Below are 17,649 nucleotides of genomic sequence, written 5' to 3' on the forward strand. Positions count from 1 at the left end.
AAACAAGAAGGCAAAATACATAAAGATACAAACTTCGTTAATGCAAATAAGCCTGAAAACAAATATCACTGTGGACTTCTTTGATGTTTCAGTTTAACCTCTTTGTAATATTCAGTCTATGATGTTTAAAAATAAGCAGCAACCCTAAGTGTGACATTTAGTGTAGCAAACATATCCCAAAGCTGCTGAGCTCCAAAACCCTCAAAGGTGAACTGAACTGCCCCTGAACAGCAGACATTCCCCCACACCCCATCAGCACGCACGCACGCACGCAGCTACAGTATAAGCCAGAGATTCCTGAAAAACAATAAAAGTGACCCAATAAGCAGCTGTTCTTGGTGCAGGATGCTGCTGAGCTGCTTCTGGTCCTCCATTAGCCCTGAGTGGGCAGCAGAAGCCACTCGGCTTCAGGGTAGAAGTGATTAGGAACAAAGTGCTGAATCACAGGCTTTGGTAACACAGCAGGCACCTCATAATCAAACCAGATCTGCACTTCTCAGCACAACAGAAGAGGAACGCACCTTTGTGTCTTATGTAAGCCAGCAGCTCAAAGTATTCCAGAGTATCCTGAAACAGACTTGCTAGTGCTTTTATTACAATTACAAACAGATTTACCTTAAAATAACTTCATATTCATGTTATTTTAGTATTTGATGTTTGGTGGATACTTTAAAGCAATTAGAATAATTTATGAGAAATACTTCTAGATTTTTTTTTTCGACAAACTTTTTTTTGAGCATGAACAATCACCAATTTATGCTGAATAATAGCTATACTATACTAACTCAAACCATGTAAATGTGATTTCAATCAGCAGCACATTGACAAACTGGATGTGCAGCACAATTTTCAACATAAGATAATAATCTTGTAAAGCTATTAATTATTTAGCAGTAACAAGTTTGAAATTTTAGTGTTGTGACAACCGAAGTACAGCTGCATTCAAATGAGACAACACTTCTGCAACAATGTTTTCTGGATGCTTAACCAAAGTAGTTAAATCTAAGCAGCATTTCAGAACAAACTGCTATTGCCTATCAAATATGGTGGTAGAGGGATGATAATCTGGGCTTGTTCTGCGACCTTTCATAGTCATTATAATTTGAAGTATACTGATAGTGACGGTTGTCTAAATGAAACATGTCTCTTTATTGTGTACTGATGTGTACTAATTTGAATTATGGCCAATATTTCCTTTCACCAACAATAATTCTGAGCAATAAAAATCTGATGTGGGGTTTCTCAAGGTTTCATCCTTCATCCATTTCTTAAAATTGAATATCTATTACTGCGTAACAACTGGTTTGAAGAGTCACTACATCTCCCATGATATTTATGTTGATGACACAGAAGTTTATATTTCTGTCACCAAATAACCATAGTTATCTGCAGTCACTGAGGAAGTATGTCCACAATATCAGTAAACTGAAGGGCTAGAATCACAAACCACGCCAGGAAGTAAGGCATTGTGGTGCTAAGATTAGCTAATTTTCATCAATCTGTGGACACATATGCTGAAGTGATCAGAGCAGCTGTGAAAATGTGCAGTTTTATGGATTAAATCCAGCAGTCTCACACAAATCAACAACAGTTTTCACAAGGTTAGATAATCACAATGGTTTGTTTAATGGTTAAGTTTACAGTACATCTGGAAAGTATTCATAATCCAAGTCTACCACTGCCTACCTGACCTCTGACCTGACCCCTTGTTCCTAACCTTCACTAATACATACTCTGTGCTCAGGTCCATCTGTGATGTTGAGGTTAATGGGTATCATTCTCTTCTGTTTACAGTCAGATGCAAAACACACTCAGTTCCTGCAGTTATCATCAGTCTTTTGAATAGAGCTCAGGAATCCTTGCACAAGCTATAACAATAGTCACTTGCCAACCACAAATGAGCTCAAAACGAAGAAGAATTCATATCCAGCTGTCTTATATTAGACACCTAGTTCTTATAGTGACAGTGCTAAAAGTGTTGCTCACCATGGCAGGACAGGTGATCTAACTAATTAACAAACTTTTCCAAATTGATATTGAATTGGAAAAATTAATTACAATGCATGGATAAATCAATATTTTGACTGACACAATGTTCCGTAGACATAGGGTAAGTTATGGGTCCAGTTTTCAGTTTTCATTTCTCCACAGTAGAAGTTCTGATTCAGAGACGCACAACTATCCAAATTAACATTACTACAAGTGCCCTGTTTCCATTCACCTTCCTCAAAGTATGCACACTTTCACAGCAGGTTGTGTGTCAGACCCACCAACTAAATCATCACAGCAACAGAGTAACAGCGGATGCAGGCTCCTGCTGGGACTATTAAACAAGCATGGCTGCTTCCAGTGAGGCTGCAGACACTTGCAGAGGCATCAAGGTATCAAGAACATGATGCAAAAAGCTGAGCCGTGTGACCTTTAAGTCCTGCGGAACTGCCAACAGACAGAAACATACATGCTGTGCCTTTCCTGGAAAGCTCATTTCATCTGGGGCTTTAGAGATTTTTTCCCAAACCTTATACTCCCAACAAAAAATGAAAAATGAACAGCAAATAGATACATTCCTTTCCCAACTCTCTCTGCCCAACATTACAGACGAGCAAAACGAACAGTTAATATCAAAGATAACTGAAGCAGAACTAAGGTCAGTGATTAGAAAGTTGAAAGGAGGAAAATCTCCAGGAACGGATGGGTTTACCTCCGAGTGGTACAGAGAAATGCATGATCAGTTAGTCCCTGTTTTATTAAGAGTTTTCAACAATGTACTGGAAAAGAAAATAATCCCTCCCTCATGGAGAGACACAATTATTTCGCTAATCCCTAAGGAGGGAAAGGATAAATTGGAATGCGGAAACTACCACCCAATAAGTGTGCTAAATATTGATTATAAATTATTTACTGCCATAATCGCATAGAGATTGGAAAACATCTTGCCAGTGATAATTCATAAGGATCAAACAGGCTTCATCAGACAGAGACAGACACAGGACAACATCAGAAAAACCTTGCATATTTTAAATCATGTAGTTCAACAAAGTATAGAGACCGTTGTACTGAGTCTGGATGCGGAGAAGGCTTTTGAGTTATGTCCAGGTTTGGGTTCCACCAGACCATAATAGATATAATTGCAGCTTTATACAATTAAACCATCGGCTAGGATAAAAATTAACATTGACCTATCTGATCCCTTTACTTTGGAAAGGGATACGAGGCAGGGATGCTGTGTTTCCCCACTCCTCTCCGCCCTCTTCATAGAGCCTTTAAGTCAGTGGATAAGTCAGAGGACAGACATAGCTGGAGTTCACATGTCGTCCGGGGAACAAAAGCTGTCATTGTTTGCAGATGATTTGTTGCTAACCATAGCAAACCCAGCCCAAACTCTACCTGTACTTATGGAGGCGATCGAGGAATATGGTTCACTCTCGGGCTACAAGATAAACATTACCAAGACTCAGGTCTTAACAATAAACTATAACCCACAGAACTATATTAAGAGCCTGTACAATTGGAGCTAGGAAGCAGAATCCATTAAATACTTAGGGGTCACATTGCCAAAGGATTTCTCCAGGATTTTTGATGTCAACTATGGGCCCCTAATCTCAAACCTGAAATCAGACATACAGAGATGGAACTTGATCCCTTTCTCAAATTTATACTCCAGAGTGGAGTCGGTCGGAATGAACATTCTCCCACGTTGCCTATATTTATTTCTATGTTTACCTATCCAGATATCAGAAAGATGTTTCACAGAGTGGGAAAGATTAATATCTCAGTATATTTGGCAGAGGAAAAAACCAAGGGTGAAGTATAGAATGCTGCAGTTAAAGAAAGAGAAAGGCGGACTGGGTCTTCCCAATCTACGGGTTTATTACCTTGCAGCTCAGTTAAGACCGGTGTTCTGTCTATGCTCTCCATCTTACGATGCAAAGTGGAAAGATGGCTCAACAATGGAAGGAATACCTTTAATATCAGTATTAATGGACAAGGATTTACAAGAGAGGCTGAATATACCAAACAATAGTCAATGTTACACACAATGTTGGATTCTTGGAGAAACGTGGTTGAAATTTGTGGATTGGGGAGCCAGATAAAAATGCTCAGATGGTGTGCCTTTGACTCTGCATTTAAACCGAACAAGACTGATGGAAGATTTAGAGGATGGATCCAAAAAGGATTAACCTCTTAATATACTTTTATCCATAACGGGGTGTTTCAGAGTTTTGAGGAACTTCAGAGATCTAACGGGTTGGAGAGGGACGACTTCTTCAGATACTTACAGGTTAGGTCCTATTTCAATCGAAATATATGTGTCAATTGGGAATCAGCTAAACCAGGACTTGTTAATGTGTTTTTGTCCTTGTTGAAGTCAGGTTCAAGCAAGAAACTTGTTTCTATACTTTACAATGGTATTCTATTCTCTAAATAAAGTGACACAAACTACATAAGAAACAAGTGGGTAAAAGAAGGAAATTTATCCATCTCAACTGAAGTCTGGGAACAGATCAACAGATTGCACTGGATGACCTCGAGTTCCAATCGAACAGTGTTTTTCCACTGCTGGAAAAACACTGTTCGATATTTTGTGACTCCAGTTCAGAAAAAAACATTGGGGCAGTGGGGACATGTGTTGGAGACTCTGTGGAACAAACGGGGCAAATCATCATCACATCTTCTGGAGTTGTCCGGTGATTAAAGCTTTTTGGGAGCAACTGTGTTCCCACCTAAACAACATCTTTTCTGAATGAATCCCATGTAAATCTGAATCCCTATACTTAGGAAACATCTCATTTGATAGCTGGACTCTGGAAGATAAAAAACTACTGTTAATGCTTCTGGCAGCAAGTAAAAAGACAATCACTAGAAAATGGTTAAAGCCTGAAGCACCTACAGTAGAGGACTGGTTCAATATTGTACAAGACATTTACATTCTGGAGAGGTTATCCTTTTCTGTTTGAGGTCGAAGGGAATCATTCTTCAAAATCTGGTCTAAATGGACAAACTATGTTAAATCAGTAATCCATTTGGACTAAAGATGCCTATCACATGCAAATATTGTTGTACTGTGTATTGTACCCTGGTTCGGGTTTATGGTAAAACTATGCTCTGGAATGTGCCTTTTCCCTTTTATATGCAAGATCAGATCAGACCCCTCCCACCCCTCGCTCACTCTTCTGTTATGGATGTTTTGTTATTACACAAAAACCCTGGATTGACTTATGTTATTCCTTCTCATACTTCTGCTGTGGTGGAAGCTGAAATGTACAATGTAATTGTAACTTGCCTTTCCAAATAAAAAAATTAAAATTAAAAACAGTCATAGGATCTGTAAGCTTAAAAAGAAGAGCCATCCTGTTCTAAATAAAATAAATTTATTTTTGTTGTAGGAAGTATAAGTACCAACTTGTTAACTTGGTACTCAATATCGGCCTAAACTGAATTTGGCCTGGAAGAAACATGTATAGACATGTTGTATGTTATTGATTACATGTGGAAATTTTTCACATACACACAAGCCTGGAGGGCAAAAAGATTATTCTTTTACTTGTCATCCATAGCTGTGCTGCCATAGTGGAACAATTCTGTTGACAAAATGAAACCTGAAGATGTACGTATTATTAATTTTTTATAATGCAGAAAATCTCAAAATCACTGGTATTCCTTCTTTTTCTGGCTCAGATTCGTTGCCATAGCAACTGAATGACAACAACGTCACTAATGCATCAGGATTCAACATCAAAAAACATGCAAACATTGTGCACACAAAGAACAAAACATTCAGTCCATTGCAGAATCATGTTTTTAGGTTTGATGTTTATTCTACAATTATTAATAAGTGATCACTGTGGTTGATTCGCTAATATAAACACCTGCTCTACTGATAATCTGTCAGCGACGCTGTGTAGGTTGCCCTTTTCTGTAACTGCCCCAAAAGTCCATCCAATTCCACATCACACCTACATGTTAATGTTGTCAGTCAAGTTATCATAACCGACCTACTTCCCTCTCCTCGCTGTTTTTTCTTAATTAAAGCATTTCCTGACCTTGTTTTAATTGTTGTAGTGGTAGCAGCAAAGCATTCTGTCATCTTTTTCTTCTATGTTACAAATACATGTAAGATTTAGCGCATTATGTTGACAACTTGATAGCTAAATCTAATGGTAGTCATCGTCACCAGAAGTTTTTTGCCCTCCAGGAGGAAGCTGGGGGCAGGATCTTGTGTGCATAACGTCACTGAGCAACCTGTCTAGTTCTTGGCTCATGTTTGACTACCTTCATCACTGCAATTTCTTGTATAGATATTCCCTTCTACTTATTTAGGCTATATTACTGATGCTGCAGGTCTTATTCTACTAACTATTACACTAAATCAAGATACCAACTGCACAACAAATAAGTTTACATTGACTAAATCAAATATGTTACCATACTCTTAAACCTCAATCATACATGATATCATATAGTATTTGAATAACTGAAGTGTGGCTCTTTAGGTTACATTAAGCCAGCAATAACTGATGCCACTGTAGATTACAGGTTTACAGGACATCTTTGATCCAAACTGCAAAAGGTTGAATAAGAAACAGAATACATCAGATTCACACCATTGTGCATTAAAAACAAATATAGTTGTTTTATTTGTTTTTAATAAACAAATAAAAATGCAAGTCTCCTCTTTTAGCCAGTGCTGGGATTATATTTGTTGCTTTTTACACTATGAACTTGAAGTAAGCATAGCTTGTCCACAAATCGTTAAATATAGGTAAGAGATAGAAAGGTGTGTGCTGTGCTTTCACAACTAAAACTTTTGGTAGAAATATAGAAAAAAGAAACTGCAAGGTAAGAGTTTGGTGACTGCTGTGTGTCTCTGTGTTCAGACAGAAAAACAATTCAGCTTTAACATTCACAGGAAGTGGGATGATATGTTGATACTATTTTCCTCTCTTTATGTCAGTGCTTCTCAATTCCGGTCCTCAGGCCCCCCTGCCCTGCATGTTTTAGGTTCTTCCCTTCTACCACACACCTGAATTGTATCTCTGGGTGATTAACAGGCTTCTGCAGTACTTGATGGCCATGCAATCATTTGAAACAGCTGTTCTGGAATAGAGGCACATCTAAAACATGCAGAGAGGGGGGTCTGAGGACTGGAATTGAGAAGCACTGCCTTATGTCAAGCATAAAGACAACTCATGAATTTATATAAATTCATGTTATTTTAATAGGTAAAGAGATTTTTGTTTTGCACCAAAGTTTTGTTGTAACTAATATATATATATATATATATATATATATATATATATATATATATATATATATATATATATATATATATATATATATAGTGATTCTTGAGAATAGGGACAAAATGGGTTTTAATTTTCCCATTTTTTTTTTATTATTTCTCAACCTTATGTATGCAAATATGACAAATAATGTTTAGAAAATATGAAGATGCTAAGGTACAGGCTCCCAGTTGCGAATTTTTAAAAAAAAATTACATTTTTAATCGACCTGACCCAAAACTTTGTCATCACCATCTGACAAAAATAAATCTAAAATGATTTTTAAAATACCCCATTAGTGATATTTTTACTCAATTTACAGACAAATGCTTCTCAAGAAATAAAATAAATATTATTTAAAACAAAAAACAAGAAAAAGTCCATCTGATGGAGTTGACAGTGCATGACGGAGTTGACACAGAACTGAAGGTGGTGACAAACTAGTGAGTAAAATGAAAAACTTGGTACATGTGAAGTAATGCAATTCATGTAAAATACATTAAAATGAATTAGTTGCACAATTAAGTGAGATTTGATAACAATTTCACTGAAAGAGTCAGAAAAACTCAGACGGAGTTGACATCTGACGGAGTTGACGAAATGCCAAACTACCTCAATTTATATGATGTTATTCTGAAGGAGGCCATATTGTAGCTCGTCAGGTCCATGAAATCTTTACATTATACCAAAATTAAGCTTTTATTCGCAAAATTTCATCAAAGTTTTGTAAATTGTCAGTTATGGAGTTGACACATCATGGTTGTGACAAACAACTTATGAATAAAACAGAAGAAAAAACTAAAGAATAACTTAACCCCTAGAACCCGACGGACCCACCGGTGGGTCCAGCTGCCACGACCTCGGCTCGCTCTGTAAACAAAGGCTCCACGTGCCTTTAAATTTTTTTTTATTTTTTATTATCCGCTAAAAGAGGCTTTGATCTTTCAAAAACTATTCCGTATAAAGGTTTTGCCCAAAATGTTAAGTTTAAATTTATTTATACCCCCTGAGGGTATAAGAGGTTAAGCTAACCGGAGCTAACTAGCCCTCCTAGCAAAGGAAGAGAAAAGACAACGTCATGGGGTCCTCAGAAGTTCTGGTGCCCCCCAATAATGCCTGATTTTTTTACATTCTTTTCATTTCTGACGGTGTTGACAAAAACTAAGGACAAATTTCAACGGAGTTGGAAAATATCTAAAAATTATTTTTAATTCAATTTATCGATACTTTTATAATTATTTATATGACTACTTATACTTAATTGTCATAATATATAATTTTAGTATTTCTTTAATTGTTTTAAACTATAAGAATGTATTGAGTTCTGCTCCTGGACAAGGGCTTTTACAGGCATCATCCACCGACTACAATGTTTAAAATAAAAAAATATTCAGCAAAAAAAAGAAAAATATACATTGTTGTGCTCACATGACCCAGGTTAGTTTAGTTAGATATTTGAAAAAAATATATTTTGTGTATATTTTATTCAAATTTTATGCTTTATCCATAGGACCTGTTTTGTCCCTATTCTCAAGAATCACATATATATGTGTGTGTGTTTGTGCGCGCGCGCGCGTTTGTTTGTAATACCTTGTGGGGACGATTTTCCTGACATATACTACGTAGTGGGGACCAATTGCTCCTTGTGGGGACCGGAGCCTGGTCCCCACAAGGGGAAACCCTGTTTTTGGGTTTTGGGTCAGGGGTCAGAGTTAGGGCTAAGGTATGAATTGAGTTTTGGTTAGGGTTAGGTATGTGATGGTTAGGGTTAGGAAAAGGGTAAAGGTAAGGTTTAGGCTGTAGAAATGAATGGAAGTCAATGGAAAGTCCCCACACAGATAGCAACACAAACGTATGTGTGTGTGAGAGAGAGAGAGAGCGAGAGAGAAACCCAGTTTATATCTGCTTGATCATTACCCGGTGTAACTCTAAGGAGAAAAAGGGAAAAGGTAGTATTGCTATGCGTAATAAAAACTCCCAAACACCTTCTAGATAGTATTATACCGTTAAAATCATGTGATTCAATCAGAATCACGTCAGTTTTACATTACCTGGAATATTCTGACTCCAGCAGCCAGTTTGAAAATATACCACCTGATATAACAATTTGCCTTGCAAATCAAAACAATCCACACAGCTGCCTGCCAAAGTTCCCCAGCAAAAACTCTACTGAAAGTATATGTAGCAACAGTAGGCAAATCCACATCCCCGACCCAAAGGGCACAAGGTAAAAATGCAAAGCAGTGGTTTATCAAGTAGGCTATTAAAAGCCCACTGACATGTCTCACAGAATGTAACAGTAAGGCTAAATTCTTACTGCTAAGAATGTATCACCATACCTCACTGTATGGTGATCGACCACCAAGGATCAAATATTACGTCAAAGTGTTACTGGAAAAACTGCAATCTAGAAACACACATTAGCTCGATTCTCCTTGATCAGACCAGTGGACGTTTTTTAACCAGAATGACTGAGATTCACATGTGCATACTCGAAAGACATGCTCCAAGACATGTAGAATTAAAATTAACAAGGGTATGTTCTATATGTTGCAACAGATCAGAACCCTATAACCTAAACAGGATCATAGCAATAAGCTAACAAGATGAATCAACACCTCTAACAGTGACATACAGTTCTGTCTTAACATCATCAACTGTTATCATGTTTACAGTCAGCAGCTGCTGCTGTAAGGAAGGAAGGTTTTCTTCTCCATGAGGCACTTCAGAGCAGCCAGTTAATTTAACCATTAACTGGCTGTTACTTGACATGGAGATATGTAGCTTCCTGGTACTGCCGCAAGCCAGTAAATGTCGACTTCCTGTCAGCTCTTTTTCACTCTTTCATTTCTTTATTCATGACACCTTAAACGACATCAGATTATAACCATTTATTGATTAACTAGAGTGAAAACAGAGCAGACTGACTTACTCAGAACACTTGACATCAAATTTTTTTTTAAATTATAACAATGATTGTTAAAATAAATTTTTAAAAAAGCAACAATCCGACTGAATTCTGTTGGCACCTCTATATGTCACAAGTATCCTTTGTTATTTTTATAAAAATAACGAAATTTATATAGGCAGCTATGCTTTCCAGAAACTATTTTACAAGCTGCAGAAACAATGTTTCAGTCAAATATTTTAAATCATAATAATTACACAATCAACAAATTACTCACTAGTAGAACTGACATTTGTGAAAAATGCTGGGATGGACCTGCTGTTTCCTTTGATGGAGCCGTCTCGCTCACATTCACATACTGCTGAGTCGTTCTCGCTTTATTCATGCTATAGTGTGCATAAATAACAACGGCCATGTCATCACAGTTAAAGTTGTTTAGAAATAAGCTTCAATAGTCAATGCCTAATGCTATGCTAATTAGCCATGTGCTCATTATGTTATGATGGGCATGTGGCTGACGCCAGTTTGACAGATATCTGCATGGAGTACAACAGTGACACTCATGCAATGCTTTGTATCTTATTAATGAGTTTAGTAACTAGCTCCAGTACAGGCAGCATACGCTATCTACTGTATGCTGATTATATGATGGTGCTAGAAACAGAATTTATCTATAAACCATCAGAACATTTGGCCATCCATTTCTTTTAATGGATCAATATGCCTTCAAACCATTCTTCTCCCTGCTGCTTTCCTTGACTGCAGCCTGAATATGGACAAGTTGTGGTCAGTTTGGTGTTCCATAAACTAAACTCTCATTTTCTTTACATTAAACACATCTGCAAGAAACATTTCAGCAAAGCTCTGCATGTTTTTTTGGCTCTGCTGAAAACAACTCTTTCTCTAAAGAGCTATTTTAAATGTGGCCATATTTGTTATCCTACACAACCATAAATGTCACTGTAGGATACATGCTGACATACTGAAAGGGGTTCAGGGTTTGCCCCAGAATACTTGCTAAGCCTGATTGTAGAGGCACTAGGGAACTCACTCTAATGTTAGCAAATTTAATTTTCCTTTGGGATCAATAAAGTATTTTTGAATTTGATTTGAATTCAGCCGCCCAGTGTGTTTTTTGAGTTTAAAGATGACAGAAAATTTGAAAATATAACTAGGTAATTATGTGTTATTGTAAGATATTAACAATACAAAAAACACCAACTATAAAGTCTTCAAAAAAGGTAAACATAAGAAAAATATAATTAAAATAAAAACATAAACTTTTTGTCTTGTGACTTTATTCGCTGAAGTTGATAGTGCATAGCCTGGTAAAGGCAGACAGTGGTTATGGCATTCTGGTGAATAAAAAAATAAACCTGACCTTCGTCTCCCTATGTGTTAAATTATTATTATTGTTAAATTATGAACAATGGCAACATAATATAGTCAGTATGTAAATACTGACTATATTATGTTGCCATTGTTCATTGTTGCCATTGTTCATAATTTAACAGTTGGAAGCATAAACAATGATTAGCTTGGTGGGGTTAAGTCTGATGGCCCGCCAGACTTATAGTACACTGTGGGAAACCCTTGGAGGGGTGAGATTGGTCATGTGATATTTGCTTGGTCAGGGTACAGTGATAGTGATGGAAACATCAGAGGAAAAATTGTTCAAACATGCAACAATTGGAACAAAGAAATTGTGACCAAAGTATAGAAAAAGAACAAATCAGAACTAATGTAACAGAGCTGCTTTAAAATGTTGCCACCATGACCAATGCAAATCTAAAATAGTGATAAATAATGTATCTAAGTATTTATGAGTAAATCTGGAGCCAGTAGCTTGTGCCAATAGCAGGATCAACTTTGCCCCCTACAATAGACAAATTCATCTATATTATTCCAATAGATCTGTCATTGTGATCAACTCAGATCAGTGAACTTTGAGTACTCTCTTAGTTACATGTGCAGCCTTGACCTTTAAACTTATTTTCGAAATGAACTTTGTCACGTATGTTAGACTAGCGTATTACTAATCAAATAAGAAAGTTTCTTCCCTTTCTGAGTGAATGTTTTATCACCCCGTTACCTAATACTCTGGGAAAAGGAAGTGGACTTTCACCGCTGACACACTGCGCACGCACTGTGCTCAACTACTGTAGTGACAAATTACACTGTCACTACAGTAGGGAACATTTAATTCTGCACTCTGATCAGCAATTTAAAACTAATTTACACATAGGATTAACTGTTACCTGGACAAAGAAGAGAGCGCAACACTCAAAGAAAGATGGGCCATCATTCTGACTCCTTCTGAAAACCATTTTCCCTAAGGGTCTGTCAGGAAAACCCATCAAAAAGTGACCAATCGGCTCTGCAGTAACCAACTTGAATCAATTAGATCTAGATAATCTTGGAAAGTCAACATTTTCAAAAGGATTCTTGATAACCAACCACTGTTATGCCTACAGAGTGCACCTTTGAGATAACTGAATCAGCCATTGCTGCGGCCAAGCCTGCTGTGGGAATTAGGAATGCTGCCATGTGACTGGTCAGATAAGGCTGGGCTGGGTGGCTGGACACTTCCACAGCCTGTGAGTGTTTGATGAACAACTTGAGTCTTCCTGTGTGTAGTTGTAGGTGATATGCAGAGCAGGAATGACTTTGAGATGAAGGCATCCCTAAACAAGAACACAAGGATATTGAAAAGATGGAGGTAAATTCAGCTCAATTCAGCTCACAAAAGGTGTAAACTATAAAATCAATCCCAGAGCTCCCCCATACTTTCTCTCAGGGTCTACAGGGTAGAAACTCAAATATAGGACACAGTTCTGAACACATATATGCAGCAATGCAACTTCGGCATGGACTCCATACTGCAGCAGGGTTCTAACATTAAGCAAGACATTTTGGCATGTTTTATATCGTAGACCAAGAGAAATTGCATAATATTTAAGAACAAAAAGTGATCTATGGTTTTCAAAACTGTTTACAAATAAAAACCTGAAAAAGTGTGGTGTAAAGGTAAAATAATTGTATTTTAATATGATTCCTTTAAACATAATCCAGTACAAAAAACAGCCGCAAGAAGTTCTCTAATTAGTCAGACAGTATTGTCCAAGTTAAGCTGAAAAACAAATGTGGTTCAGAGGAAGAGTGGGAACCCCATATATTGAGGATATTAGTCCTCACTGCAACCGTCTGAGGTTCAATCCCCATCTTTAGAACATCTGTAATATGTCTCTCCCTCTCCCTTCTCTGTCCACCTATGTCTGCAACTAGTGCCACCAAAAAATAACTAATTAAATATGGAAATATATATTTCATGTGCAATGCAATTTCAATGTGTGCCCTGCTGCAGAATGCCTAAATGGAATATTTTGAGAAATAACCTTTCAGGTGCCATGCATTCAATCTCTAGCAAGCAACATATTTAGCCAGTCTAATGGACTTCCAGTGTTTTTATGTCAGTTTTTAACAAGAAATATTTAAGTGTGATATTTGCTTGCTTAATACGCCTACATACCCTAACCCCAAACTGAATAAGATCTAACACAGCTAGCACGTGTCCATAACCAGCTTCAAATGATACAGAGGCCGAAACAGTCTGAAAGTGTCCCCCACTCTTGCAACCTAGTTGCAAGTCAGCTAACTGCTTTCACATTAAACATACAGGCTAGCGATAGTAAAGAGGTAAACGTTCCCCGGCAGCGACTAGATCAAGCGGTGAAGTTAAGTGAACCAATCCTATTCCTTCAGAGCTACGTCCCTCTGTTGAAGCTCATACTGGCTGTCAACACAGCCCCTCTTCCTTAGTCCAGCTTCAACTGTACAAACAAGGCTTTTCTTCTAATGGAAACAACGCCACGCCAAACACTGTCCGACAACCAACCAATTTAACTTGACCTTGTTTATATGTAAATACACACGCCGCAAAAGACACCCGCAGCCCCACTGCAATATCGGAAACAACAATACATCTATTCAGGATGAAGAAATGTCTAGCAAATATAAATTAAAACAAATGTATTCGCAAGCGGTCTGTTTTAAACCCTTTCAACTGTAGCATAACGTACAGCATTTCGTGGGCAGAATACTGCGGAAAACCCAGCAATAGCTACTGATAAACACATCATATGGCAAAAATCTAATAAGATATATATAACTGATCCGAGCCGAATAGGAGACCATATCCAAGCAGTTGCAATAAAAGAGGCGAATTCACCTTTGTCCAACTCCAAAACAGAACATTTAAGCAGTCATTTTAAAGCCATGAATTTTACCAGGTGGCCTGGTGTCTCTATTAAAGCCGTTAGCCTGAGCGCAGGCAGCTAAGCTAGCTTAGCTAAGGTGGAATTGGGTCCTGCCTTTTCGGCTTACCTCTCTTGACAGCCTCGTCATACGACAGGAATCCTATCCTCGACTCTTTAGCCCCCATGCTCCCTTCGTTTCATTGCGATCTGAGGAAAGCAGCGTTTACTTCCCGAGCGGCTCAGACAGTAACTGTTGCCTTTTCTGTTTATTGTGAAACGGGTCCCTGGCGGTGTGTCTATGTGGTGAACGGGTGAATGTTTTCAGCGACGCCTCTATGCTATGTCACATGATCTCACTCTACAGGTCAGTTGATCAACGTCTGTAAACAGGAACGAAGTGATAGACACAGACTTTAGTTTGGCCTCACTGGACCCAAAAAGTAATTTTATTTCTGATTCTCATTGGGGCAAAACAGCGTTTTTTCTCTGCGTGCACAATAACTGAGCTGTTTCCGAGAATGTTTTCGAATAACTGAACAAACTATATATAACCTCAAGAGTAGTGAGAGTAGCTCCACCTAGTGGCTCGTTTGCCACATTCTCTTCACAACACAGCGGCATCTAGTGGCCATGGTATGTACTGCAATTTGAAGTCCCTTGATGAAAATGTGTTTTATAAATAAAACTACCTTTGTCTTTACCTTTACTATGTGTAAAATAGAAGCATGGCTTATTACAGGGGTCGCCACAGCGGGTTATCTGCCCGCTGTAGTAAAAATTAATTCACAGACATACAGAAAACTTTTGAATTCCATCTGCTAAACTGGCGGATGTGGAAGTGTCTCATGCAGAACATTTTTGAAACATATTGGACATATTTGTACCTATTTGACGGTATTGTGGTGACCTCTATCATTTGCGTATTTAACCATTATTTTTGGTGTAACATCCCAAGATCATTACTGGCCCCTTTCAGCCTTCTTTCAAAACTTCCTGGATTCACCCCTGCTCAATAGTTTAAAGGGGACATTTAATAAACATTAATATTCAAGCATTAATACAAATTAAACCTTACTTAAGGTTAAGGACAGCAGGTCTGATGCACCATAATACTGTAAATATTGTTATTAATTTAAACTCTCAGAGGAGTCTCTGTTTCTTTCTGATTTTTCTCACTTTTGTTCTGTTTTTAGAAGAATTGCTCCATATCTCAAATCCACAAACCTGCCACTCTTCGCATCACAATGATGAGCACAGCATTGATTCTGTTCATGTGATTCAAACATTTATGCTACAATGTTTGTATTTGTGTGAAAGTGAGTCTTAACTTTTTCTTCAAAAAGGCATGTTTGATTAATGGTTAATAACAATAGTTACAATTTCTTAATGTTTGACATTGGCTAGTAAAATGTTTTTACATCAGGCTACGTGCCTACTGCATTAATATATCAATGAGCTACTCTAAGCTGTAGTTGGTGATATGTTGTTTGCTGGTGAGCATGATAATTTATGTATCTAAAACAAACATTAGTTTTACATCAACTTATAAGTTATATGAAACTTCTCCAATTAAAATCATTTGAAGGCTCAGAATCAGCCCAGTACCAGTCCACATACTCAGGTGAGAAAGACTCCTGGTATAAATTATATTTTTAGTTATTGTAATTACACCTAAGAAAAATTAATTTAATCAAAGAATGTCATAAATATGTGTGTATGTATTCCATTTTAATTAGGGCTGCAGAGACTGCAGTTTTCTGGCCGATTGCCGATTACTGATCTTTAAAAAGCCTGACCTTCCGATTTTGACTTTGGATACCAATTTTTTGTCTGAAATGTCGCCAAATGTATCAAGGAAGAAAAGTCACTGAGTTTTTAACAGTGGGTTGACTACTGTTAACTGCAAACTTGCAGACATGACCTGGTGGGGCGGTTTGTCAGTCAAACCTCTCACTGCAGAACAGAAGAGGACAGAGGCTGATATTTTAAACCTTATCGGCCGATCATGACTCACCCAAAATTAAGGAAGTCAGTGCCAATATATCATATATGATAGATCCATATAGAATATATTGTAAAGAGCTCTGTCAGAAATGCAATAGGTGTATAGAAGGTGTGTCAATGATGTAATGATCTGACTGTTGACTCCAGCAAGTCTACATTATTAGCACAAACAGAGGGCCCCAAAACCAAATTTTGCTCAAGGCCCTGAGGAGGTCCTGAGCTTGGAAACGACACAAAGTGCACCGATGTGAAATAATGCAGCCGACAGAAACACAAAGACCTGTTGAAGAAAACTGCTGCCACAGAAACAGATTTTACTCCTAAATGATCTAGCTTACATCTACCACCTAAAGTCTCTCCTCCTAGACTGACAACTACTGCAGACTTGTAGCGCTAGCTTAAAATTTCACATCCTGCGCTGCACGTTACGCTGCTTTTGTCAGTGCTGCTTTCAATGACCGTGGGAAATTTGTTTACCCCTAGTAACTCATTCACCTTCTGGACTTCTCCCCCTTGCAGCTTCACTGTTCCACACACCTTCCTCTGATCCACACAAGCATTGTGACTTGCCTCCACTACCTGTCACACCTCGTTCTCCAGAGTGTACATCAATTTCTCTAGACTCTCTTCCAACTCCTTCCTGCTTTCACTAAACAACATAAAGCATTATAAAAACCACATAGGTCCAGAACTAAAGCTGTTCTCATTTGTTAACCTGTACATCTCTACTCCAGAAAAGGACCATGAAATTCTCCTTCACCCAGTCCCTTCTCTGCAGTAAATTAACTGAAACAGAGTGAAGAGGGAGGACACACAGCAAGGGTCAGCAGTGATCTCAGGGTCCTCAGTAGAGGCCACTGACTAAAAGAGGACCTGTTTGTCATATTTCTTGTCCAAGAAGACAGAAGGTTAATGGTTACTAATTAGAAGTTCCCAGAGAGCCTGGTAAACCTAGAGTTAAAGGGGCAGTATCATGTAAAATCTGCATCATGTTGTTATTGCCTAATCAAAAATACACCTTGAAGTGTTGCCCTGATTCTTTCAAGCATGTTTTAAAAAAAAATCTTTAATCTCCATGGCAACACTTCAGCTGCTCAAAACACCTGTTTTGAGAAGTGATGGAGTTCCACCTTTGAGAAGCAACTTAGCATCACAGAGCAGCCCTCTCCTGAGACTTTACTTATTTTGCAAATGAAAA

The 17,649-nt window shown here is 37.9% G+C and overlaps 1 protein-coding gene across 3 annotated transcripts in view; it reads right to left on the minus strand.

Moving 5' to 3' along the window:
• The window catches only part of usp32 (ubiquitin specific peptidase 32), a 65,700-nt gene extending 50,894 nt beyond the window's left edge, over positions 1 to 14,806 (minus strand). Inside the window, exon 1 of one of the 3 annotated variants that reach the window (XM_088011433.1) lies at positions 14,575 to 14,806. In XM_088011433.1, the coding sequence (XP_087867559.1) occupies positions 14,575 to 14,632 (58 nt within the window). In that variant the 5' untranslated portion in view covers positions 14,633 to 14,806. The remainder of the gene's footprint in view (positions 1 to 14,574) is intronic. The other 2 variants (XM_015003545.2, XM_015003547.2) reach the window with 2 other exon arrangements.
• Between the last annotated feature and the right edge of the window lie 2,843 nt (positions 14,807 to 17,649).

The sequence above is a fragment of the Poecilia mexicana genome, unplaced genomic scaffold (assembly GCF_051168715.1).
Source record: "Poecilia mexicana isolate PSO_F unplaced genomic scaffold, ASM5116871v1 scaffold_13, whole genome shotgun sequence".
NCBI classification, from domain to species: Eukaryota; Metazoa; Chordata; class Actinopteri; order Cyprinodontiformes; family Poeciliidae; genus Poecilia; species Poecilia mexicana.